This window comes from Halichoeres trimaculatus, unplaced genomic scaffold (genome assembly GCF_033239565.1).
Source record: "Halichoeres trimaculatus isolate MK-OKI-2021-1 unplaced genomic scaffold, fHalTri1.1 fHalTri1_scaffold_6, whole genome shotgun sequence".
In the NCBI taxonomy this organism is placed as follows: Eukaryota; Metazoa; Chordata; class Actinopteri; order Labriformes; family Labridae; genus Halichoeres; species Halichoeres trimaculatus.
The window spans coordinates 31777778-31805242 of NW_027437184.1; the positions used below are offsets into that span (position 1 = coordinate 31777778).

Sequence of the window (27465 nt, forward strand, 5' to 3'; positions counted from 1 at the left end):
TCAAAACAGATCCTCCTCAAAGCATTTTTAACATGATGCTGAAACAAACTTTCACCAAATCAAAAAGCAGATGTGGAAAAGAAACATGAGAAAGACAAAGAAAAAAAAAGATGTCTTTATAATATGCATGAGGTTCTATCTTTATAACCTCTCAGCTACCATCACAGTTTGACGCCTTGAAAGATGAAACAAGAAACTAACATTGGAAGTAAAAATGTGTTAACATGTCATGAAAAGAAACCTGCACATTTTTGAAAACATTTGAGAATCTTCAAAGATCTTTGGAAACTACTCACTGATAAGGTTTAGAAAGAAACTCTGTGTGTGTTAAATGTTGATATCTGAGCCTTCAGACAGGCTTTGACAATCATGTTTCTGTACTCCAGCTTCACTGCTGGTCACCAGGAGAATCATGACTCGTCCTTCAGATCTTTGGCTGAGCAGAGACACCTGTCCTACATGTTAGTCCTGCATCAAGCTGACATCTTTCAGCATGAAGGGAGGTTTCTGAGCAAGTAGGCCAAATGTTATTTTCTACATTTTTTAAGGTCTGACCTTGAATAAAAGATCAATATTTCTTTTTTCTTTTAATGAGAACAGGACTTACTGTGCTGGGATTGTGTTCAAACTTCAGTCTTCAAATTTCAGAATAATTTATTAGTCCATCAATATTTCCCACTTATCTGATGAGAACAGCAGGTTCTTTCTGATTTGCTTTTTTCCTTTTCTTTTTTTTTCTGTTCCTTCTTTCTTTCTTTTTTTTTTTTTTTTTTTTTTTTAGCTCTGGTATCAAATTAGAACAATAAACCAGATCTCATTTCATTTCAACTATTGGCAGGTACAGTGTGTGCACATTTTTATAGTGGTCTAGATTGAACACTCTGTTGCTCACAAGATAAATTTCAGGAGACGGTGGCCTTGGAGGTCAAAATGCTCCGGTGATGCGTGATAAGTATGATCCTCCTTGTTTTTGGTATTAGAAAATGATTCAATAAAATAAAGTTACTGTTATTATTAGTAAGAATTTTTTTTTTTTTTAAGGAGCAATGTTTTTTTTTACTTGTTTGCTTTGTGCTAGTGTAGACCTAGGACACCCCCCTCATGGTAGGGACACTGTTTCAGGTATAAAAAGCTCATTTAAGTTCCAAAAAAGAAAAAAATGATTTTTATAATCAGGTGATTATACACTAATTTAAACATAATTAATCATATATTTCTGTATTTCTACCAAGTTTACTCTGTTTAATGCTGATTAATACTGCACAGTGAACCTTTAACTGTTTAAAACCATATAGCTTGTATGCAGAAACAAACATGTCTGAACCAACTTCACGTATGAGCCCTGGCTCTGTCTGTGTTTAATGGCTACTTTCCCAAATGAGAGAAAAGTGATAAAGTGAAACATATTTTCAGGCTCTTCCTGGATGTTGGCGAGCTCTGAGGTGGTGACTGTGAGACGGCGTGATGTGAAGAAATCAAGTCGACAGCGTGGTATGAAGTGATTAAATAAGTTTATTTGATTTACAGACATGTACATTTCTATCACAGTTCAGTTCTAGTATAATATCTTTTGATTTCTCAAACACCTCTTTTTGTATTGACTTGCTCTAAAAATAAAAATAAACCTCTGTTTTCTGCTCAACATCAGAAAAAGGCTTCTTTATACATGATTCTTGTATGACAAGAAGTAGCACATTCTTAATACATCACTTCAGTGATTATTAACACAGAATTACTCAACACAACAGACTGATACTCCTAAAGGATTGGTGCTAAATCCACTAAATTTTGGCAAAGTGAGACTCGATACATGTCATGACCCATCTGACCAGAGCCAACGTCCCTTCTTCTGATAGGTGACAAAAAGTCAGCACTTACTGTGAGCATGAAGTGGCCGACCTCTGCTGCAGAGGCCGTGGACTCAATGATTCAAATAAATCCCTGAACGATAAGTGTGCAAAATGGTTTACCGGAAAAAAAAAAAAAAAAAATTACTGACACGAGCTACAAAAATGAATGAAAACATACTGCACCCTCTACATGACAGCAATCGGTTGTTTACAACAATCACATTGCATTGTTCCTTCTGTGTGTTCTGTGTGAGAGAATCTACGGTGCCTGATAAGGGTAAAAAAGCTGCAAGGACACAGGGTTGGCATGAAGGGAAATGATCTGCAGATGTGATGTCTTAAAAACATGTGCACCATTGACGTAATAGAGATAGATAGCTTAACAGAAGTCCTCCAGGCCTGAAGGGGGCGCCAGGTAGAACTGAGTTTTAGTAAACTAGTCCGAAACTCATTTGCAAGGCAAATTTAGAGCTAAATAAAAGCCCCTATCTCAAAGCATGTGGATAAGGATTGTTAGCTGCACTGCTAAACTAGGTAGCTAGCTAGCTAACAGCCCCACAATCAGCTATGTTTACTCACACTCAGCTAGCATCCATCCACCTAGCTCCTTACAAATATGACAACAATCCATGGTAACCACAGTCTAAACCTGCAGGTTGAAGAGTTGTTAAAGTCATTTTAATGTTAAAAAATAAACAGCTCCAGTTAGCGCTGGAGCCTGAAGCACCTTCATTAGTGTTTAGTTCATGTTTCTGACTCTGTTTCGTTCATAGATTTGCAGCTCATGTGTTTGTTGTTGGTTTTCTTCAGCACTTTTTTCCATTTTTGTTTGTTTTTTCTCACTTCACTCAATTCCCAGCCTGTTGCCCTTCATCCTAATCTCTAAGCAGTTGCAGAGTTTTTTCCCCTTCTGAGCCACCATAGCAGTCCATTTCATGATCACAGTAATCAGAGTGAGTCTGGGTGACGTGAAAAGGTTTGTTGTTGTTTTGCTGTGATACAAAAGGAGGAACGTTTCTAAACCCAACGACGGACAGCAAAGTGTAGTATGCTCAAAATTAAACTTCCCTTTATAGATTATTCTTCATTATGATAACAAACAAATAAATACATTGCATCCAAGCCATCATTTACAATATATTAAAGTTGCTGCGTGATATAGCTTTATATATCTCTATTGTAGTTATAAAAAAAACTCATTTGGTAACATTAAAAAAGTCGATAAAGGAAGGTAAGAAGCTTAGTTCATTAAGAAGATGTAGGTGTGTAAACACGTCAGGTTGGACAGAGTCACATTCAGAGAGCTCCACGCACTGAGAGAAGCTAAAGCTAATGATCTGTAACAAGGACACAGCCCACACAGCACCCCACACACAGCCGGTGAGTCATGCTCACACATCAATGCTACAAGAAGCACCTCAACGTCTCCCTTTATTCCTGTTCTGAGGTCAGACCACCCTCCTCCTCCTCCTCCTCCTCTTCCTCCTCCTGCTGCTGCTGCTGTGTTTTCTCAGAGGTCTGCAAAGTGCTTTCTTTCCCTTTAATGCACAAGTTTTAAAACCTTTGACTCCATTAGAGGCTTCAAGGTTCCTGAAAAAAAGGTATCAAGACTTAAAAAACTCCCTTCAAGGTAGCTTAAAATTAAACTTTTCTACGCACAAGCAGCAAGCAAATCTAAATTTTTCATCTTTGTGGGATTTTATACTGCAGATACTATGATCTGATTTATGCATGGATCACTGGATGAGATCCAGGTTTCTTCTACGCTGCACTGGTGTGTCCGTGCACATTTTGCATGCTAATTCTTACATGATCCAGGGCCCCCTTTTGGAAGCTGGTCTGCTTCCAAAGAGGGATTCCTCTCTTATCCATTATCACGGATAATGAGGCCTCTCCATTAGCCAAACCTGAGGCTGAGGAATTTCCTGTTCCTGTCTGGGATTTTGATCTCTCGCCGAAATAAACCGATAATTGTGGCTCAAAGCTTTCTTTCAGACGTGGAATGGGATATCTACAGTTGCGAGGGGGACAGGTCTCTCTTCACAATGGCTGTTATTGTGACCGCTGTGGACCGGAGTGGAGTCCATCATTAGAGGCGACTCTGTCTCTGTGTGGGTGATGTGTCCAGAAATTTAAAACCAACCATCAGGGAGCTCCCCTCTTTAAAGGGAAACCTTGCTCACTGATAAGGCAGTGTGTAAAAAAAAGAAAAAGGTTAAAAATGTTCCTATTGCTTCTACACAAAAACAAAATTCAAGGAGTAGCATTAACTCTTGAAAAAAAAAGCATATACAATATAAATTATAAAATATATAATCCAGTGTCTGCTTCGAAGTCGCCACGATTGCATCTTAATCCTTCTGAAACAATCATAGGCAGAAACCTCCAGTTTCAAATCAAACATCACAACAATTAAAAAATTCACAAGAAACCTCGTGACATAAAGTAATGTGCAGAAATCTCTCTTCTCTGTCGTGCTCTGTGGTGCTGTCTGCGCTGATTTAAGTGCTAAAAGCTAAAAATGAAAACACACACGAGGGGTCGAAGGAGAACAGCAGATGATGAGAAAGCTTGAATTCTTAAGGCTGATTCACCGACCGTGAGACAGTAACACTATTTGGCTCTTGGTAGACGGCTGTGTTTACATGCACGAGGAGAAGAGAGGAACCAGATTTATGACGGTCATACCCCAGAATTTACAAAAACCTTAAAACTACTGTGGTTAAACTCCAGGAAAAGAGTGAAAATTTGAGCGACTAAAACAATAAATGTTTCTTTATGATGGATTATGATGTGCATGTAAACACAGTCTGAGATGGAAGTCATGAGGGTTGTTGGAGGTCAGTGCAAAGTCTGAAGGAATGTAATGGCGCTATGGCACTTGGTGCGATCGACAGCCGATGAAACAGACAGACAGACAGACAGACAGACAGACAGACAGACAGACAGGGCAGGTTCATGGTCAGCATTCAGTAGTATGGCATCGAAGGGTCACGGGTGTGGGTGGGGGGTTGTTCGCCGGCACCACCTCCTCCCTGGAAGCTTCAGTGGATCCTCTGGGACGGATGCAGAGGTGAAGAGGACACCAGCTGTCGTTCGGCACACCGCCGCGCCACTTTACGACACAGCCTGTGATTTGGAGGCGTCTCAAGGAGGGGCAAGACGCTCCCTCTTTCCAGTTCTGAGCGGCCTCCGTGGGCTAAAAGACAGAGCAGCAGGAGCCAGGAGGAGGAGGAGGATGAGGAGGGATGATCATGGCGGTGGCGGAGGTGAACTGGGGCGTGATTTTTAAAGATGGGGATCAGCTGCCCTCCGTTTATATCTCCATCTTGTCATCCTTAAATTTGGTTACTCCTTCACACTCCTAATTTGGCTGTCACCTAGAAGAGAGGAAAAGAGGAAGGGAGGGAGGAAGGGAGGGAGGAAAGGAGGGGAGGAAACAGTTTGAGTCCAGCCTCACCACAGGACATTCTCATGTAATTAATGCTGAGGTTGAAAGCTCCTGGGCCATCTGTTAGGACCTTCCTGATAACACCACGACCAGCCTGTGACCTAAATATTTCCAGCATACCAACACATAAACAGTTTGTTTGATGAAGACCCCCCCCCCCCCCTGTTCTGAGGGACAGCGAGCTGTAAGCCTCAGTACCACACAGCTGCTGTAAGGTTTAAAACAGGCTTTATATTAAAAGGCTCAGAGTGCATATCAACTATTTAACTAAACATATACACAGAGGTCACTGAGGCTAAGGCTGGTTTTATTAAAACCATGAATATACAGCATTCAGTGAGCTCCAACGAAAAGGCTAAATACCATAATGTTATGAAATAAATGCTGTAAGGGCCTGTGTCCACTAAAAGCATTTTTTGGACTGGGGGTGCCAAAAATTTCAGAGTGCTTCTCATTAAAGTTTACTGTTAAAAATCAGTTAACCACTGCACCACAGCTCCCAGTCACAGTGATGTTAAGTCTGTTTTATTGTACAGTTGTCTATACTTTCCAGTTTTTCTTCAGGAGTATCTAAAGAAAACATAAAAACGGTATCATTGTTGCTTTGATGACTGGGCTCTAGATCTGGAAATTGTGCCTTGAAGAAACAACAAACGTCATTCCTCCTCAGCTCAGACCTCCACCACTGCTGTTGAAATTTTCTTTATTCTGATTGGTTGGTTATTTATGTTGATAGTGATGTCATCGACGTTAACTCTTTTTCACTGAGTATTGTGCTGAATAAACACCAACAGCTGTTAATGGACCTGGGCCCTCAGGCTGGGTTAATATCATTTAATATTCACATGTTTATTTTTATTTGTGTCTGAAAGATGTTGGCTTTGAGTCTGCTCAGTCTGTTAAAGGACTTTGTATAACATAAAGTTAAACTTCAGCTAATAAATCAGTTATAGATATTTTGTTATACTGTTCCAGAATAAAATTTATAACATAGTCATACTCTGTTTTGTCTTTTATTTGTTGTATTTGTTCATTGTTATTACTATCGTACCATGAGAATCAAAACCATATCAGCTTTGTTAATTATCTGTAGGACGTGGTTGTTTTGTAGCTGCAGGTATAGCTTGGACATCTCTAAATAATTTACTAACATACACAGCAAAAGCTGATAACTAAGCAAATGTTTATGTCCTATATTTGGTAAGACATTCACCCGACAGGTCCCAAAAAATATCTGATTTCAAACTCTTTAAAGACAAAAATGAAGCATTAATTACTAGTAGAGCATAGACTGTATAAAACATAGACATAGTCTCCCCAACATCACCCGTCTGTTTGAAGCATATTGGCTATCGTGGCCATATTGGTAGTGGTAAGGGCTTTGTGTACAGCTATAGGGCGCCTGCCGGTCATGTGACCCTGAGCTGTGCTCTTGATCTCCCTCTGAACTGCTGAGTTAAAAAAAAAAATTCCCCCCCAGTACAGTGTGTGCTGATAGTAAAATTAACAACTCAGAAAAGAGACGTTTTTTTTTTTAAACAGGCTGTAAATAGGTTATTTTCTGCTGTGAAAACAGCTTTTTTTGGCTTGGTGTGTTTGTGACTTCTGGTACTTCTGGAGCCAGCCCCAGGTGGACACTCAAGAAACAGCAGATTTCAGCACTTCAGCATTGTCTCATATACTTATGGAGGTTTATGCTTGTTGTAGAATCATACATCTTTCAATTTAGTAAGAATAACATTGTTTGGTTTCTTTTATTAATTGTTCTTATTTCAGGAAACTTGACAAGCAAACCTCACTGGCAGTTTTTTTTTCAAAGTGTTTGTTTTGTCTTTTAATATCTTGAAATAAGACATTTTTTTGGACTTGTAAGGTGAGTGTGGCTCATATCAAGTCTAAAAATACAATAAAAATAAGACATTAAGACTTGATTTAAATTTTTGTGGTGCATTAAAACTGATATATTATCCTTAAAGTACAAGGAGTTTGTCGAAACATGTTCGGTTGTAAGATTATTGTTAGTTCTGCATAAATAATTCAGGTTTTTAAGTTGAAGTCTTGGATGTGATAAACAACCATCTTATGTGACTTTAGTTAAATTTAAGTTAAATTACTGTATATGCATAAGTTTGACATATTGTAAAATGGAAATCCTCGTATTCTCAGTGAATAAATAATGTAACAGATTGATGAGACACGAGGCTCCAGCTGTAAAACACTCCTAAACAAAGCTCATTAGAGGGAAACTGTCGCACCAAAGGGAAACCACGCTCCAGTTGGAGACTGTTAAGCCTTCATGGTGCCAGGCTTTAGATCTCCTGTGATTGTTTTGGAGCGACCCTGATGCGTCCCGCTGTTTGTTGTGGTCTGTCATCAGGCTGCCCCGAATGCTCCGCTACACCAGCTCCTACCGAGCTGGGATTAGAGCAGGGAGCTGGAGCTCAGAGCACATGGAGCTCACACATCAACAAACACCTGTCCCTTCACACTCTCCTGCATCACCACGGCTGCAGACACAGGTGTGTGAGAGGAAACAATAAAAGCTAAATCATCCAAACAGAGATAATAGCTTTACATGAGGATTAGAGGATTCTGTGGACATATGTTTTTGTTCTGTCGCTGTGGATCCAGTCCTCTCCGGGATAAACCATTCTCCTCAATTATTGTTGTCAGTTGTTTCTGCTAGCTTGGGCGTCTTTGTGAGCCAAACATGGAATTAAACTGCTTTAACACCTGCCAGACGCAGAGATAATTAGGCGATGTGAAAGCTTTGATATGTGAGAGTGGTTTCCTCCTCACAGCTTCACCATCGCCGTGCTGAAACTGCTGATCTGAGAAACAAAGAGGAGCTCTGAGGGGTCAGGAGAGACAGTAAAGGCCAATCAGACCAACTTGTAGCTAGTTTTTGCTGGGAGGAGTTCAATCATGACTGGATTCGACTGGGCGGAGGTTCCTACAGAGCTGACTGGGTTCCTGTTTGGCAGAAAGTATAAAGAAGTGAAAGGAGCAACCTTGACATATTGGTTTTTAGATGCTCCCTTTGGAGCCTGAAGTTCTGCTGAATGGCTGCACCGTCTTGGGTTAGGAACCAGAAGTGACCGTGTCTGGATGACGTCAGATGTGTGTTGCTACGTTAGGGTTTTCTCCAATTGAGGTATCTGGTTTTCAACGCATCATACATGTTTTAGTACTTGAATACATGAAGGTGATAATAAGTCAGCGCTAAAATTACCAGCAAAAACAATTAGCTTTTCTTACAGAGTTCTTAAACCAGCAGCTGAGTAGCATCATAATCTGTTCTGGTTTCATACACTCAGACTGTAGATCACTATGGATGATGTGCTTCCATCTGTCCACTGTAAAAAAGTGAAGCCAAAATAACACTGCCAGGGACACAAACATGTTGATCTGCTATAACCAAATCAAATATTCAACTCACAAATAAACCACAAAAGATCTGTTAGATCAGTACAGTCTACACTGCAACAAGTGGTGGACTTGATGGCCTAAAATAGTCTTTCCTAAAGAGGGGGTCAGGATCCTCTGAAGGTTTGCAGACGTGAATAAAAATAGAGGTTAAAATTTATACAAAACTATGCAAACAGAACATTTTTGATCTGTTTTCCACATTTTTTGGTGACTGAACCAGGAAAGTTATGGTATCACCTCATTACCTGCAAATGGCTAGCCTAATTTTTGACATATAAGCTAAATTAAGTTTCTCCTTTTCTTTGTTTTTGTCTGCTTTTGGATTGGCCAGATAATGTTTTCCCACATCAGGGAGCCACTGATCTCTGGCACTACTATTTTGGGGGTTGAGGGTTGAAAAGTTTGGGGACCTCTGGCCTATACTGCAGCTGGTCACCAGGGGGAGCTCTGAAACTTCTGGCTTTAAGGAAGCTGTTGTATTGCCCATGTTTTACATGCTGTTACTATAAGTGTACTGTTTCATAAAACCCAAACTGTTCATAACAAGGTGCAAAATCTGAAGTGCTAAAAGTTGCTGTTTAGTAAGAATCTGCTTTAGGTTGGCTGCAGAAAGACCGGAAACCACATACACACCCAGCCATAAAAACAGACTTTTACTGCATTCAAAACGTGTTCACAGCCTGGTTCAAAAAAGGGGTGTGAAATGCTACTTTTTCTGTCAGCACACACTGTACGAGGGGTGAATTTTTTTCTAACTGGACGCTTTAGAAAATATTAGAATCATCTCATTGTCCAATCACAGACACAGCTCAGGTCATGTGACTGACGGGCACCCTATAGCTGTCAGAAAGGAAGCTCAAAGCCTGCGTCATATCTAGTTTGGCTTTATTTCATGGTAACGGGTACAGACAAGTGACATGGGGCTGACCATGTCCATATTTTAGACAGTCTATGATTCATTTTTACTGCAGTCGCCCTCTGCTGGTCATTAAGAGGAATGTAGGTTTTAGACGCTCTTAATTCACAGGCAGTGATAATGAAGTGTCTTAATTATCTTACAACCACCTCGTCTCATTATATAACTGCAGATATGTGTCACAACAGCTGATTTTAGCAATCAACCAGTTTAAAACTCATAAAACTGTAACTGTAGAAAGCCGACCTTACAGTTAGCTGACCTGTTCACACCTCAACTGACCTATCTTCTGACATCGTAAAATTTTTATTGCTTTATCAACAGATTTTTCTTTGGATAGCTGTTTGGGAGATAAGCAGAACTTGTATTTCATCCCTTGATGTTATCAGTTGTCAGGATACAACCTTATATAAACTGAAACACTGACATCTATGGACTGCAACTGTTGGACTTTTTCTCTTAAAGATTAATGACAGCTCCAAGGTTTATCACTGCTTTTGTCCCTCTTTTTCCAATCCTCGTTGAAAAGTACAAAATTAAAGTAAGTTACGGGTCTCTCTGAAAGCACCGCAAGCTAAACACTTATTATAGAGCCTAACTGTGTGTGTGTGTGTGAGAGAATGTGTGTGTGTGTAGTCTGTGGTCACTCCGCTCCAACCCTGCACTGCTAACCAGAGACTCTGAGCTTTTGTTGAAGGAGAACATGAAGAGGGAAAGTATGCGCCCTCAGCTGTATAAACACTCGGTCACAGGGAAATTTTCAGACAGCCGTGACTAAATCTGCGTTTTCTTTTTTAATTTCCTGGGAAACACAGGATTGTGATTACAGAATAAATGAGTGTGAGGCTTGGCTGTCAGATCTCACGCTGATCTTTTGACAGCGGCCGGCTCGGGACGTCCTCCAGCTACCGTGCGGCGCGGGGTGAGTCTGGTCAGCGCTTGTCGCTTCCTCCTGCTGAGGAAGTTAATTGGATCTCAGCGTATCTGATCTTCGTCTGGGATTGCATCACTGGAGATTAATAGCTTGCGATGTATAACAGCTTAGGCGATTACTGCTTCTCTTTATCCTTTTATTCGCCGGTCGTGTGTCTTTTTCTCTCTTGCTTTCCAGTTCCTCTCCTACACGTCCACTCCTGGTCAAAGCCAAACACTTCTCCAACAATCCACACACTCCTCTTAATCTATCCCACCTCCTCTCTGCTCCTTAATTCGAGCTAGTTGCTCCTGTGGGACCTGTGGTTGAACTGTGAACTGTATTGATCTCTGAGTCAGACCCTAGGGAGGAAATATCTCCTGTCACTGATTGAATTATCCCCCCAAAACAAATGCTGGAAATCAATCACGTCAGAGCGCCTCCATGTTTCACTTCAGAGCCACTTCACAGTCGTATTCAATTCTGACCTCATGTGGCTGTAATCACCGTTCTCTATAATTAGCCCTGTTTGACAGCAGGACAAAAAGCTCTTGCCACAGAGTGTGACAGAGAGCTGGTGAAACCCTCAGGCTGAGCGCACAAACTGCTCCTAAAACCTGATCTGAGAGGCAGCTACACGGGAGCCTTTTATGTCACCTGTCGTTAGCCGTGCATGCTAATGTCCCCTTCTATCAGTAATGACTCTGTGGCACTCACACTAAAAGGAAAAAATGCTGCTTTTTGCATATTATAGCTCATTAGCTACTAATTACGTATCATTTACATTTCTGCAGACTGTTCTCCAAAGAATACAAAACTTTAAAGATCGATTTCCCGCCGTCAAGACAGACGCCGGCTCCCATTTATCAGCACACAATGCAAATGAAGTTACAGAGCTTTTGGAGTTGATCATGATGGGTGATACATCAAACTATTACTGTTTTTCAGCTCAAGTTAGACTCTGTTATTAGATGATGTAGCTGCGTGTATGAAGTGTTTGAAACAATGGTTGTTGACACTTTAAGGGCTGTTTGGCAAATTTTAACTTTGGAAAAACACTAATCACCTCATCAGGTTTAAATCAATCATGTCAGCTAATAATCTTTGTTCGCCTGAAGCATCTTTAATCTCTGTTTTTTTAGTCTATTTTAACTTATAGAGAGATTTTCAGTCTACATCATCCTGAAGATGCACACATCTTGACCGCAGAAGCAGCGTTTAGCTCCATTCATTCAGACGAGTTAGCGTTTTTTTAAAACACAAAATTCAACCTGTTATCAGCATATAAATGTACGGTCTACAGAGGCAGCGTCTATCAAGTTTTGACCGTCACAGAGCAACTGGTGTTTTGGAGTTAATAGCGACCATGCTAACTGGTGACTCAGCCAACAGTATCAGTGATTAACAGCCAAGAGTCACCAGTTAACAAGGTCACACTTTACACTGAAACACCAGCGACGTCTGCGGGTAAATGGACGTAGTTTTCTGGTTCTTTTATTGGTTTATTGACACATGTTTACATCCTGGTCTGTCACAGTCTGGTAAGTGTCCACGGATAATGCAGTCATGAGCATCGAGTGACAGTTGTATGTTTAAATTAATCTCTGGGTACACGCTGGATTTCTCCGCTAAAACATCTGTCCACCTGGTATCTGTCTGATTTCTTCTGTCCACTCACTGCTGTTTCACAAACCTGGGTGCTGTTTACCATCCGTATTAGTGAAAATATTTAGTCAAAAAATGAGTTTTTGTGGTTAACTCCTCCATTTCAGTTGACAAACCATTATACTCTGCAGTGCCTCTGCACCCAAGTTGCGCGCACATCCAATGTTGTTAATAAACAAATAATCCCTCTATATGTGTATATATCTTTTTATTCTTCTTTGTACAAAGCTCCTTATTCTTTTATGATTATTAATATCATTTGTTTGTTACTGCTTACGCTGTTTGTGTTTATAATAACTGTACAGAGAGAGTGTGGTTAACCGGAGTCAAATTCCTTGTATTCTTGAGATACTTAGCAAATAGAGGCGATTCTGATTCTGATTCTGTTGCATATTCACATCTGAAATGAGTCATTTTCAGTAGCTTGGCCAAAGCAGATGAGTCTGAGGAGGCAGGACACAACATCAGAGGTTAAACAGAAAGATGTGCCAAGATCCTAAAAATTTACCCCCTCAAACTTTTGGTATTTCTGTTCATCCTGTTCCTTGTTTGTCTTCTGGGTTTGAATCAGCTGTGTGATATAAACTTCATCTTCTCAGCTTGCTAGTGGTGGGTTTAGGTTTTTTTTTTCCCCCTACTGCATTCTTAAATATCAGCTGTTCAGAAATCATATCAGGGGTGCTGGCAGGAAAAAGGATCTAAAAAGTTGGCGTTAGTGGAAAAATCAGGCTGTTATAAATTCTGGGTAGGTTTTGATAGTTTCTGATGTTAATGAATATAACTTGAGAAAAAATGTTCTGACATGTATCGCTTTGATTATCAACGCCATTGAAACTGAAATCCTTTTGCCTATTTTATCTTATTTATTTATGATCACCATCTTTAACTATGTTTTTTCCAGCTTAGATCTTTGTTGGATCTTATTTTGTATTATTTGGTGTAACAATTAACAATATTTTAAAACAACATACATTAAGACAATGAAGCTGGACCTTAGACAAAGCTTTTCATCTGCTGATAGATAGCTCTGCTGTAGATAAAGTTTATAATAGATATTCCACAAAGGAAAATCCTTTGAAGTCCTGAGATAAGATAAGATACAGTAAGATGTTAATCGCAGAATGAGAGCCAACAGTTTTTGAATGATGTGAAAATCATTCAAAGAGTTTGCTCTGTCGTTTTTTGGATTGTCACCTTCAGAAGTTTGCACCATCATACAATCTTTCCACCAGATGAAGTTATTACATCCTGCACATAGATGCAGCTGGCAGCTCACTCTGCTTCCTTCGCTGAACTCTAACCACCCTGTTAGAAATCCAACACACCTACACTTCCAAGTATTCACAAGCTAATGCAATTTCATCACGAACGACCCTCTCTGGTGAGCATATGATCATAAGATTTATTTTATTTTTGATTCTTAAAAATCTTGGACAAATCCTTCAGGACACTACCCCAGACTTTAATAACAAGAAGGTGTTGGTGTTAAAACAACATCTTAGGCTGCAATCCACACACGTAACCAGCATCACTGGACGGTAGTGATATCAAAGCCTGACGATAAATGTTTACAGGACAAATAAATCCCTAAAAGGTTGTCAAGACATCATAAGGAGGGGTTATAACCTTGAACTTCTGGCTTTACATGATAACCTTTACAAGAAAGTCACAGCACATTCCTGGTTCCTCTAATCAGCGATCCAGGGTCTGAGCCTGTTTTCCTTTACCGCTGACTTCAGAAGCTCCCCATTGTTTGACAGCGCAGAGTCGGCTGCTTTGCTGCCAAATTATTGTGTCTTTTCTTCCCTCGGTTAATAATTAGAGGGGCTTTTTTACACCGTGTGTGTGAGTCTGATAAAGGCAGGAAGGCAGCTCCGGCCTTGATAAGATGCCAGATAGTCGGTCAAATAACTCCAAGAACTTATTGACTCTCCCTCTGAGAACAATGTGACAGGGAAACAGATCATAGAGCCATTATTTGTGTCATCTCGTGACTGAATCACTGCATCAACAGAGTCATAAAGTTTAAAGGATCCTTTCAGGTCAAAGTGACTTTAAGGTCCAGAAAACATCTTGTTTTCTCATTCCTGAGCCTCAGTGAAAGGATGCTATGTGATGTTCTTTGGGTAATGAGAAAAGAGCACTTTAAATGTTAATGTGCCATGGCTAACTCTCTGCTATTACCACTTAGACTGCTTTAGAGCTGCTGGTGTGATAAGAGACACAGTGTAAAAGGGGTATAAAGAAGAAAAGGTGATTTACCTGGTCATACCTTGACGGTGGAGGGGGGTCTTGACAGCTGGTTCAACCTGAGGACAGAGAAAGATTTTTCTACTTCAGTCAAGAAGGAAACTCTGAGATAAGTCTGTGAAAAGCACATCGAAACTTTGAAAACAGACCTCCTGAGAGTGCCTGAGGGGGGCTATTGGTCCAATAACAGCCCAAAACAAACACCATAAATCTTGATGTACAAGAAACAGATCTTTTTCAAATTTCAAAAGTACTCAATACTCTTGTAAAAAGACAGAGTGAGGCATCTTAACCTCAAAGAAGCAAGCGATCGCTTCATCGCATAAAGCAAGTTGAATACATCGATCTAGTAGTATCTCTTCCTTGTTGGTTTTTAAATGCGCTTTCACATACAATGGTGTTGTTGTATTAATGAACTAAACCTTGTGGAGTGCTGGTTTGTTAAAAGGACCTTTCTGTGTAAAACAAGAGCTGGTAGGGTGCCGATGATGGATTCATGAAAGCGCTTCACATCTGCACAGGAACTGCACATTGCTGAATGCAATGAAAGTTTTCACAAAATGTGTTTCAATGATAAAAAAATATAAATTCTGTTCTTTTTTTCTAGAGTTTATTTCCAAAGGTAACATTCTCGGTAACATTAAAGTTGCTCAAATTTTTTGATTTGATGAAGATGCTCTGAGAAAGACTAAGAAAGACTGTTAAAACACCTTTGATCAGTGAACATAGTTAAAATATTTAACTCTCTAGTGACCAAAAAAGAACAATAAATAAATAAACAAATACACAAATAAAATAAATAGATAAATAAATAAATAAATAAATAAATAAATAAATAAATAAATAAATAAATAAATACACAAATAAAATAAAATAAATAAATACACAAATAAAATAAATAAGTAAATATACACATAAATAAATAAAACGAATACATAAATAAATAAATAAATTAATTAATAAATAAATTCATAAATTAATTTACCAAAGCTCCTGGGAAGAATTTTTGGTTTCTTTTGATTCTAGTACCCACTGTAGAAAAGGAGGAACCCATCTTGTCCTGTATGAGTGTACACTCTGTTTCAGATGCAAAGTCACCTACTGCACTGTCTGACACTTACCTGGGTTCAAAGGCTAACAGTGACTTAAATAAAATAGCTACTTTGCTTTATATGTTTGATCATTTAAAGTCTTATGAAGGCACCAGTGATCCATTCGGCCAGTTTCATACCCACACAAAAAGTCCTGGCAAAAGTTTTCTGTGTTTCATTAACAATCGTTTGGATAAATTTTCCTTGTTTGACATTCAGCAGATCTGATGTCAAAACACGTCTAAATTTGGGGTTTGGAAGTTTCACTCAAGATAGAATAGATTCCCATAAAGTCTACACAAGTTGTCTTGAATGACCTCCATCTTGAAATGGTTTATTTAGTTTTAATTTCTTTTCTTTTTGGCCCACACTGTTGTCTTTTCTTTTTAAGCTCTATTACTCCATGACTCATTTTTTTTATCATCTCCTGCTCCTTTCAGCACTTTCACCACGCATTTTCAAAAGTGCTTTATAAATAAAATGCCGTTATTAAACATTTATTATTCTCTTTTCCGCCACTTTTCACCAATTTCACTCATCACATGCCATCTGTCCTGCTGGATCTGTCAGTCATCACTCTCTGCTCCTGCAGCCTGCCCTGACCCACACTCAGTCTGAACTGTCAGGGCAGATGAGACAGATCTGCTCTCACACATCACTAAGTGTAAATATGGACCGGGTGAATGCACTGAGGAAGAGGAGGAGGAGGAGGAGGAGGAGGAAGGGGCCTGCACTGAACCCAAGCTATAAATGGCATCCCTGCAGCCAAAAAAAGCTAACAACCTAGAAATAATACAGCACTCTTCAGAGCTGGAAATAGAACGGCGCGCTCCAGTGAGTAACTCGTTCGGCTCCACTCCCTTCAGAAATAGCTCTGAGTATCTGAGGACACACTCAGAGGAGGGAGAGAAAAGCAGCCGCTAAAGTTGAGGGGAATTTATAAATTTGAGGCTTATAGCATGAATGGAAACCATAAATATCACAGTCACGAAACAAGCTGAGTTGTACAAAGTTGTGGATGCTGTCATCTCTCTGGGTCCCTGAGGTGCTGTTTGCAGCGTCTTATGTAAGAGCTGCTACTGTTGCTTCACTTTGAGGTTGTTCCTCTTTGGGATGTTTGGTACAAATCTGTACGGCTCTGTGGAGGCCTTTGGTAAACTATTTGAGCTATGCAGCCTGTGTTTGCTGTATGGATATATCTATGGATGGTATCTCACAGACTGGTTTATGATTAATCTGCCTTTAGGGGAGGCAGAGGAACAAAGGGGGACCAGAACAAAGACAGGGTAAAGGTTTTTGAAATGACTTTAGAGAAGGAAATCTGTTGAAGACAGAGAATGCAGAGCTCAAACTAACTATTTACAGAGCATCTTATGTGTTTACTGGTACGAGGTGCATGAATGTAGCTTAAAAAGGAGTTTTGTACCACCATCAGTCTGCTAACATGTACGACTGCACATTTACTGTGAAACCTCGAACTGATGACTGACATATATCATCACAGAATGGTTGCTTATCATTGTTGGCGACAATATCAGAGTCACTTATTTTTGTTTGGACCTCAGTTCTTGCTTTCTTTAACATTTGAAATAATGTATAGGTATAGTTAGCTAGTGGTTATGCTAAGTACAATCTCAACAGAGTGGGATAAGACCTGTCTACACCAGGTTTCTGTCTCACCCCGGGAGGTTTCTACTTTCTATAACTACTGGCCAGCTTATAACTATCCTGCTTGTAACCTGGAAAAGTACAAACAAGTTGATGCTTAGTATTGATCTAGAGCTGGGGTATTCAATTAAAAGTCACTGAGGTCTAGTTATTAAAATTTCCTCCAAGTCAAAGGTCCGAACCAGAGTCCAGCTTCATTTTCAGTGCAGAAAATGGCTTATTCAACATAAAAAAGTGATTCCTGACAATAAAATAGATTAATAAAAAAAACATATAAACAGAGCTGAATAACCATTTTTTCTCTTAAATTAACAATGTCCCAGCCTAAGGAATTGAAGGACTGCACTTGAAGTAAAAAAAAAAGTCAACAAAGATAAATAAAATGTGGTTTGATCTAGAGATTTTACCTGTCAAATTAACATTAAACTGAACGCTCTGATTCAAAGTGAATTCCAATCGTAAGCATTTTACTGTTGCATTCTTACAAGATACAGAAAACAGCATCTTCAGTTTAGAGTCCTCTTCTCTGTATCTTTTCTGTCAGAACTTAATTTTCTTTTCTGTCAAACAGATCTGTAACCCTGCCAAAGTCCACACAGTTCACTCTGTGGTTGACCTCTGTCAGTTTCCTTCAGCTTGGTGGACATCTCTTTCCTTCTTTCTGACTATTTTTCTCTGCTGGTGACAGGCCACCTTTTGTGAGCTACTTTTTCAGGTTTGTACGCCTTAATTCAGAAAGGACAGGGCAGTGGATACAGCGGGAAAAATGGTGAGAGTAGGGAGTGACACGTGGGGAAGGGGCTGTAGGTTGCCTGAGAGCTAGCCTCATGGGGGCACACGACCTAGACCTCTAGACCAGTGGTTTTCAAAGTGGGGGTCGTGGCCCCTTGGGGGGCCTCTTGGGAGCACAAGGGGGGGCCTCAGAAAATTGGAGGGAAGGGAGCAAATAGAATCTATTTATTTATTCATTTTTATTGTTTATTTATTTATTTGTTTATTTATATTCATATATCATTTTTAAAAAATATAACCATTTTTCTTGAACATACAACATGCAAAGTGTCACAACTGCAACTTCAGCATGAGCCCTGAAATGCTTTCTCTTTTTTGAAACAACTTACTCGTGAAAGTCTGGAATTTGTTTGTTACTAATTTTCTATTCTAAACAAATGCAATTACTATTTAAAAGTCAATAAAAGTTAGAAAATACATTCTTAAAGTTGACATTTCTTTACATATCCTGAAGTCTGTAGGATCCAAAGGGGGTCCTTGGCCAGGAATAAATGCTGTTGGGGGGGTCTTGGCACCCAGACAAGACACTTTCTAACCACTGATCCAAATGTTTGTGTCCTATCAATAAAGTTTGTGTTCTTTATCTCAGAAAGTGACACTTTTGTCAGTGTCAACAAGACAAGGTGAAATCATAAACAGTAGACTTGCTGCGCTAACTCCTGTGAACACAGCTGATTGGATGTGTGTGATCAGGTTGTTCTTCGTTCCTTCTTCACTTTTTAAAAGTCATAATCTTGTACAACCAAGTATTTTACAAATCTGAGTAAGAAAGCCAGTAACAACACGCCTTTATTACCCATTATTTCTTTAAACTCACTGTAGAGGCATGAATTTCCAACAAAATGTCCAATAAGTAAAATACACACAGAGATCAAACACAGCTGTAATAGTAGCTGTGTTCCTGCCCCATGCTCAGGATTGTGGATGTGAAACAGGACAAAGAGAAATGACCTCCCAGTGTCTCTGCTGCATTTCTGCGACTGTTTGAACTCCATCTGTGGCTCTATTAGCTTTGCCCTACAGCGGAGCACAGTGAGAGCCATAAAAGAGGCTGTGGTTAGATACAGTTTGAGTGAACATGTGCCATCAGCCCACTCTGTGCAATAATGCGGTCAGATATCTGGAACCACAAACTAGTATCTATTACTGGCACAATGTACGAGTGTGACTTTTCTCTCACTCATTGTTTCTGCGTTTGTTCCCTTTTTTATTTTCCTGAGTCAGACCCAGCAGAAGCCACAGCCCAGAGCTCCGTGGTGTTTTTGTTAAGGCCCCCTTTGAAACTGTGCATCAACATCTCAAAGAGGAATTATTGAGAGCTTTGTGGTAGCTTGACCTCTGGATTATTAAATGCAGTAAATCTGTTGAAATGTGAAGCTCACAGTTAACACTTTTCTTCTGTCAAATTTTCAGCTCAAGGCGAGCAGGCTCTGTTTTAGTGGTGCACGTCCGTCCTAATGAGACGTTCTGGCGTGGGAATGATCAGCAACTAACTCCACAGAGTAAAGAAAAAGCCGACTGCAGACATCAGACTGCCATCCTGTCTAAAATTGTCCCTCATCTTCAGCAGGAAGGAAGTCATTTCTGAGGGCGCTGGCACCAGGGGAGTACGCCAGCGTGATAAAAAGTAGGAAAAAATAGTCAAGAGAGAAACAAGAAGTCATGTCTCACCATCCGAGAGAGGATGAGTGTGTTTGTTTTAGCCTTTTAAGGCCATGACCAGCCCCTGTGCTCCCATGCTTCACGTCTTTTGGTGTTTGAAGGAGGAAAATATGAACGCATGAAGACGAGGGGTGGTAGCTGGTACAGTCTAAGGGAGCACACTTAAAGGAATTGATGGCTCGAACAGCTTGTGTCAGCTCTGGAGCACTTTCTGCTGACTGGGACTTTCTTCTGGCTTGGGGTCCTTTCTGAGTCTGGCTGGTTGGCACCCTTATTGTCATGACACACGTCAAACCCAGCGTCAAGGTTAAAGAGCACATCACTGTCTAGATAAGCCAATAACCTCTTAGTGTCTTAGAATAAAAACATTACCCTAACCGTTTTTTCAGCTGCTTGCTCTTAAGTGGTGTGTTTTGATTTTTGGAGTCTGTGGAGGACATTTGCAGCAACTATTAAATATTTAAAGAGTGGATGACTAAATTACAGATGAAAAAATGATGAAACAATGTCTGAGTCACTTACTGTTTCTCTGCCTTCTCCCTGTCGTCCAGGAAAAACAGCGCGGTGGCCAGGAAGAACATGCCCCCCAGGACGATGATGAAGGGACAGAGCATGAGGGCATAACCCAGACTGAGGAACCGCCACAGAGCCGACGTCGCGTAGCTCTCCTGGAGGGAGTCTGAGATCTGCACCCAGGTGAGCCACACACACACAAACACACACGCAAACACACACAGGGGAGAAAAGGAGAGACAATCTGTTAGAGTTGATACCATCAGCCTTCTCATTTAGCATAAATCGACTCGGTGTGCCTGTCACACTGAGCTGATACCAATAAGATATCCTGGTTTATCTGAACCTCCCAAAACTGACCTTCTTCTCCTTGAAAAAAAATCAGCCTGGCTCTAAATAATATAAATACATCACACAGTTGGGACTTCAGCCTCTAAGAAAAACAGTGCACTGCTAGCAGAGAGTGTCACAAAGCTGAGCTAGCTAAATGTCAGCTATCAAGATTTTATCCATTAAGGCTATTTTTCTTTTTGGTTTTGAAATTTACTTTAGTTTTCTACAAATTTAAGTAGTTTTAAGTCAGAAACTAGGTTTCCTCTAACACTTTTAATCACAAACCATCAGGAGATGCTGCAGCTGATGTTAGCTTGTTGGTGCTTAGCTTGTTTTTAGGTATGATTTGTTTTTACTGTGTTATTCACTAGATAATCACACATTTATAGTATGGTTTTCCCTTTTAAATGAGATTATGGGATTAAAATAACTGGTACATCATAAATTTAAGGGGTTGAAATCAGCTACTTACAGGAGTTGAGAAGAAGCATGATATGCTAATGCTATCGCAAGTTTGCATTGTTTTGGAGGGCTGCATGTGCTTGCTTTGGGGTGGGACTTTTTTAAGTATACTCTGCCAGATAATCACACATCAGGGTTTTTCCACCTCAATAACATCCATAAACCAGTAAAATCAAATTTAAAAGGTTCAAAATAAAAAAAATTACGAACAGACAGGATTTTAGGAGAGGCAAGCTAAGCTAACAGAAATAATACAGGAAGTGAGTGGCGAAAGTTCAGCTTGTTTTAGGTTGAGGATTCCTTTGTTATCCTGAGCCTGGCAAACAACAATGACAGTAATACTATTGGATACATGCAGGATTAGTTTCGAATAATAGTTTTTTTAAAGGACAAAAATATTGTCAGATTATTCATACTATTTATTGAAAAACATCATTTGAAAGATTTATAGATGGTGGAAGAAACCACAAGCGCTCAAACCGAACATGCTACCACAGTGAAGTCTGCCCCTTCATCATAGCAACAGATAAAGAGACACTGGGTATGATGTAAGACGCCCTGTTTTAGTTGAAGTGTGGCAGCCTCTCACAGCTCGTAAAGCTGTCCAAGCCCTGAGTAACACCAACGTTCAGTCTGTTTTGAACAAACAACAGCTGGAGAACAGTGGGTGTGAAGTGACCATTTCTGCCTCCCCGTGTCACTCAGCTCAAAAACACAAATATATCACCGCCTGACAATCGTGACGCTGAGGAGGCTGCCGCTGGCTTTCAGCAGATTGTGTGGATGTGTGCAAAAAGAGGAACAAGAGGGGGGCTTCTCATCCCTGAGAGAGGGTATAAGCAAGCACAGGTCACTCTGGTAGAAGCACATTGATTATATGTTAGTGTCAGCAGAATAAGAGCCGGAGAACTGCTGACAGGAGGATGTCAGAGGGAGTGTGCGTACAGTACGCGCTCGTACATGCGTGCATCATGAAGTGAAAGAGAATAGAGGGGGAAATAAGACAAACCCTGCGTGTGTGGTCAGCACAGAGCTATTCATCAGGTACAGTAAATTGCCCAGCAACTTGTTCACTCCAGTTTAGCTAAAAATACATGGCACACAGAGCTGCAGGTCTCATTATCCAACTAGAAGGCATTTCTTGGTGAGATTGCTGAGAGACTGTTCCCAGTGTTCCCCTGCCACCCACTCTGCCTGCGGCCATGTCCCACTCGTGCGGTATAGGCGAAGTCCATTATGTGTTCCTCGAGGGATTCTGACGTGAGGTCTACGTGCTGATGGAGACGGATCTTGGCTCAGTCTGAGGAGGGTTACAGATGCACTGAAGTGGTTTTATTTAACACAGCAGGGTGGGCAAACTGTGTGGCATTTGGGCACGAATATCTGCAGGCCTTCCCACAAACACGACAAAAATCAACTGGGTTTTAAGACTTGAAAACATGATCTGGTGGTCTGTTTGGTTCACATGTCTAAACCAGATCTTGAACCAAAAGGACTGACTCATGGCTCACTTTCTCCTGTGGCTGCTCGGTAATAACCACCAGTCTGTTTTTCTCCAGATTCTCCAGTTTGCTCACACTCAGGATCGATGCCAGTCCACATGGATGACTGTATATCTGCCGGAGCGCAGAGTGCGTCACGATGTGTCCATCACACTCGCGTGCAAAACCTCAGTCCAGGAGAGGAGGCAGTGAGAGATGACGCACTTTGAGTACTTTGGGTCCTGCTGGTGGGGGGTTTGTGGACAAATAGGAAACCCTAAGGACAGAGAGAGTCGTGACCCCGGAGGCTGGATGGAGAGCATGACTGACACAGTGGCTCACAGGGGAGACGTGTTCAAGTGATTCTTGGTGGCAGTGTGTGTGTGTGTGGGCTGCAGTGCTCTGATAATCTGGATTTTGAAGGAATTCAGGCCCAAAGATTAATCATCTGCTCCTCTTACACCAGGCATACGCTGCACAGACTGAAGTGGTGGACTTTACCTGGGACGTGGTTGAGAATTTGATTCTGATCAGCCCTGACGTCATGAGCTCCTGTTTTATCTAAAGAAATCTCTTATGACAGCTCCAGCTCTTATACACTTCTTAGTTTTCAGTCTTTGATGACTCATCTCTCAGGTGATGATCGTTCTATTTTTAATCGTTGAAGTCAACCTCTTGCTTCTGTCTGTGGGAGTTTTATTGGTGAACTTTACTGATATTTGTTAAAGCTTCCTCCCAGTGTAACCTGTACAGTGTGAACACACACTTTATGAGCTTTGGTTGTGGTTGCACATTCTATGACAACATCCACAGCTACAAGATTTATATCTGACCTTTTTATTGGATCAACACATCTATAAAGAACCTAAAACAGTGAAACGCTCATTAGTGGCCCTCGCCTCATTACTTGTTTTGTCCAACCAGGTCCAGGCTCTTTGGGAATAATCTCATCAGATTTCTGCCATCAGATTGGATCAAATCTTCAAAATAGATGATTAAACGATGTAAAAACTGCACTACATCACTACATCCAGGCTCAGACTTGATCTGGATCAAGGTCTCAGTGTGTGGTGTTGAGTACTTTTGAGTGGATTAATTTTCCTCCCTAAAGAGAAAACAGGATCATTCATCCTCCAGCAGAGGAGACAGTTTCAGAGAAATCTGAAAAAGAAATTTTTGCCTAAGAAAAAATATCAACAAGGAAAATTACTGTATAAAACTGATCTCACATTAAGTCATAACTAATAAAGCTGTGATAAGTATATATATGTTATGATACCTTTTAATTATAACAAAATTAGGGGTTAACCTACAACCTTTTGTTTCCTTTCATTTTGGCAACAAACTTCTTTTAAACTTTTTTTTATAACTTGGTTACGTTATCTTTTAATGATGTATATTTTTCAGTTTTTATGTAGATGCAGCTCAAATAAAATGTCTTTTAGGGTTCTCTCTGAGTATATGTACTAAAAGTGATCGCTGCATTGTGATTTCATTTTAACTAAGTTTATATATATATATATATATATATATATATATATATATATATATATATATATATATATATATATATATATATAAATCATATTTCTGCATTAAATATTCTAATAAGATTACTTCGAAAGCTCATTTTTACATTTTATTTTAACTTAAACTAAGAAAATTAGCCTAAACCTAAAAGTGTAATTATAATAAAAATCAGATTTATTAGAAGATGAAACTGCTTTGTGAAGGCATATAGACACAAATTTGGAAAACTACACCTGGCAAAGATTAGAATCTCACCATTACAGTCAATGACTTTCCTGTGGGTCGAATGAGTCATGAATCATCATCAGTGGGTAACAGGGATCCAGACTGGGTCAAAGTGCTGTGTGACAAACTGTTTACATAAGTGTTTTGTTCAATCAAAGATGACACTGGGTTTTATTTGATCTCCAGAAACAATACATCAGAAGTTGTTGAGGCAGATTCTGTTTCCCAGAATTATGACTTTCTTTATGCCACTTTCGTTTAGTCCTTTGAAGAGCTTGTCTGAACTGGGAGATAACTTACTGCTCCTTTTATAGGCTCCGACACAAGTTTAGCATTTCTATTTACCGAGGAGACAAAGAAACAGACACTTTCAATGCTGCTGCCAGCCTGTCAGGGCCCGACAGGAGATCAGTTGATTCTCTAATCAAAGACTTCCACTTCTCCTTTGTTAACATGACCCAGGCTGTGAGCCAGAGGTACAACAGTCAAACACAATGTAAACACAGCACACTGTAGCAGACTGCTCTCTGCCAGACCCACTGACGGGATCCAAAGTATATCATTAAGTCCTCAACAAAAGCTGAAGACTATGGAGTACAGTTTGAATGAATCAGCGGAAATACTACTTCATGTATAGCTCCAAAGCTGATCAATTAAAACTAAAAATCATCAACAGCTGGTGATTAACTTCTGTAGACCTCTGAGGTCACCACTTCTGCAGAGATAGGCTATCACCTCAGATCTCCTCGCCTTTGGCTATGAAAGCAGGTAATGCTGGGAGTAAGCAGCCATGAAGCTTCTGTGTGCATATTTAACCAGTGATTTGTTCATTACACTAAACTTACTTATATTTAACCAACAGCTTTACGGTCTCTTTTCTTCTCAAGATGAAAACTTGTTTGGTAAAATTATTTGATGCTTACTTTGATGTTCAAAAGAATCTTAAAGAGTAGGTCTTGTGCAACTTTTGTTTTTTATTCTGTCCCTTTGGTACCCAGTTGTAGCTTTCTGTGATCTACAGTTTAAATAAAATTCCTATTTTTCACACCCAAGTGTTTTAGAAAACTCTTATTTCAGCCTCTGTCTGAATAGCTTAGTTTTAGCTGCTGTCTCTTTAAGACTCCCCAGTCCACAAACCCCCTTCCCTCTGATTCGCCAGCCCTCTGGAGGTCTGTCAGGTGAATTGTGATGGACAGACCTTGGTGTTTAAGGCCCACTCCTCTAACATGTCATTATGTTCTACAACATATAAATCTCCAGTGTTGCTACTTAAAATCCATGTTAAAAAGCACAACAACCCCTCTTTAATCCCATCTTTAGGAGGTTTTTGAAGAAGTGTTTTTTTGGATGCTCCAAGCGGTGCATTTTTATGTCACTGGAGCATGTTTCTGATCGTTGTCTATGCAAAAGAGGCCCTTATTTCTTTTTTTCAGCCGCCTCAAATGAGGCATGCAGAATGTGTATGTCTAGTGAGTTACTCTTTAACTTCAGATATGTGCATTAGGAATGAAATGAATGCTGGCTGACAATCTGAAGTAGATCCTGTTTCACACTCCACTGAACACCAAACAGCACCTGTCCTCATAGATGATATTCCTCAGGCTAACGCTGGCAGTTTGAGTTGTAGGGGGGATGTCCAGAAGGGGATTTTAGGGAATGTCTTTGACCCTGAGGTGTCCCTGTGAGGATCCCTAAAATCAAACCCTCCTTGTAACTGAGAAGTTTTACTCGAAAACACCGCCGACAGCCTGAAGAGCAGTGGTGAAATCACACTTGTGTTCACCAGCCCTCCTGAGACGTGTGCTAAAAGCTCCTCTTGTTCCTCACTTTGCACTGGCCCACTTAGAGCAAGAGCTGAACGGGTGTCTGAAAACATCCTGTGTATGAATGGGGCACTCACACAGAGGCTGAGAGCCGTATGTTAAATATATATCCCCCTTTAAACACAGCAGTCACCACAAAGAGCTGGCTCTCAGAGGGTCTTACCAGGCCTATCAGGTACGGACTCCCTGCGTCACCCAGGAGATGAGAGGTGAAGCTCTGAAAGGCCACCGCTGTTGCTCTCCGTGTGGGGATGACGACAAACTGCAAAGAGACAAACAGAGGGTGAAAAATACATGAGATGATGTAAGATAATAAAGAGACAGAGGTAGAGGGTTCACTCAGTCATGTTAGTACATCTCTTCAATTATGAACACAGATCCCACCGCACCAGGTCAGAAAACACCAGACAGACCGCCACTCACCGTGGAGATGTCACTAATGGTCTGTCTCAGTTACTGTTTAATGAGCTGACTGGAAATGACAAGACACAGCTCCTTCTTTCCTCCTTTAGGAAACTATGAAAATTTTTGAATGTATTTGTCCATAACTCTTAAGCTCTACTACGTGGAAAAGAGCCCTACACAACACGAAAGCTCTAAATTTATAAGATTAATTCTTAAAAGTAGTGAAATAATTGTTATATAGAGCAAGTTAATTTAACTTAACAAAAAATCTAGAAATAAGAAAGTTGAATCAAGAAATAATTGGGCATTTAGAGAGTTTAAAAATAAGAAAATAATATTTTATAAATCAAATTACTTAGGAAAAAAATTGAGGTGCAATAATAGATAAAATACACTGAGTTTAAGAAAAAAACCCATTATTTTTGCACCCCCAATTTTAGCTAATAAGTGCCTAAGGACCAGAAAAATTTGGAAAATACCACTAATTTAAATAAATTAAAAGCATAGTTAAATATTGGAAAATTATGACTGAGCTGTTTTAAAGAGGTGTGTAACTGTACATGTGTTGTATTTTAACTCGTATTTTAACTTTATTCATTAAACTGTGTTTTTAACTCATGCAGTATGTGGTTATCTTAAATCAAATAACTTAAGGGGGTTATTGAATCGTGAAAGAAACTTATATGGGTCTCTGTAAAAGAACCAATTTAGCTTATGTTATACTTTTAAAATCCCCCGAACAGTTGAGAAACAAAGACATCTTCAAGCTCAATTTAAGATAATACTGAACACTCAAAGATAAAAAAGTAAAACACATTAAAACAAGGTTGTATATCTGAATGATCTAAATTCAAGGATCTAAATTTTTAAAAGTGCTGAAAATTTGTTGTGTATAAGATCAAAATTTAGGCCAGAGCAGGAGAGTCAAAAACTGCAGGTCAATCAGGAACTGTGGCCCAATCACCAGCTTTACAGCAAAATTATCTTCACATACAGCCCATGTTAT

General features: G+C 39.9%; 1 protein-coding gene across 3 annotated transcripts in view; it reads right to left on the reverse strand.

Moving 5' to 3' along the window:
* Nucleotides 1–1534: 1534 nt before the first annotated feature.
* spns2 (SPNS lysolipid transporter 2, sphingosine-1-phosphate) overlaps nucleotides 1535–27465 on the reverse strand; it is a 117921-nt gene continuing 91990 nt past the window's right edge. Inside the window, exons 10-14 of one of the 3 annotated variants that reach the window (XR_012598342.1) lie at nucleotides 26218–26316; nucleotides 20210–20373; nucleotides 14497–14533; nucleotides 3913–5230; nucleotides 1535–3757 (exon numbers count right to left, since the gene is read on the reverse strand). Coding sequence is in view for 2 of the 3 variants with exons in the window: in XM_074672714.1 (XP_074528815.1) it covers nucleotides 5207–5230; nucleotides 14497–14533; nucleotides 20210–20373; nucleotides 26218–26316 (324 nt within the window). In the remaining variant the exon portion in view is untranslated. Of the gene's footprint in view, nucleotides 5231–14486; nucleotides 14534–20209; nucleotides 20374–26217; nucleotides 26317–27465 lie in introns of all 3 variants that reach the window. The other 2 variants (XM_074672714.1, XM_074672715.1) reach the window with 2 other exon arrangements.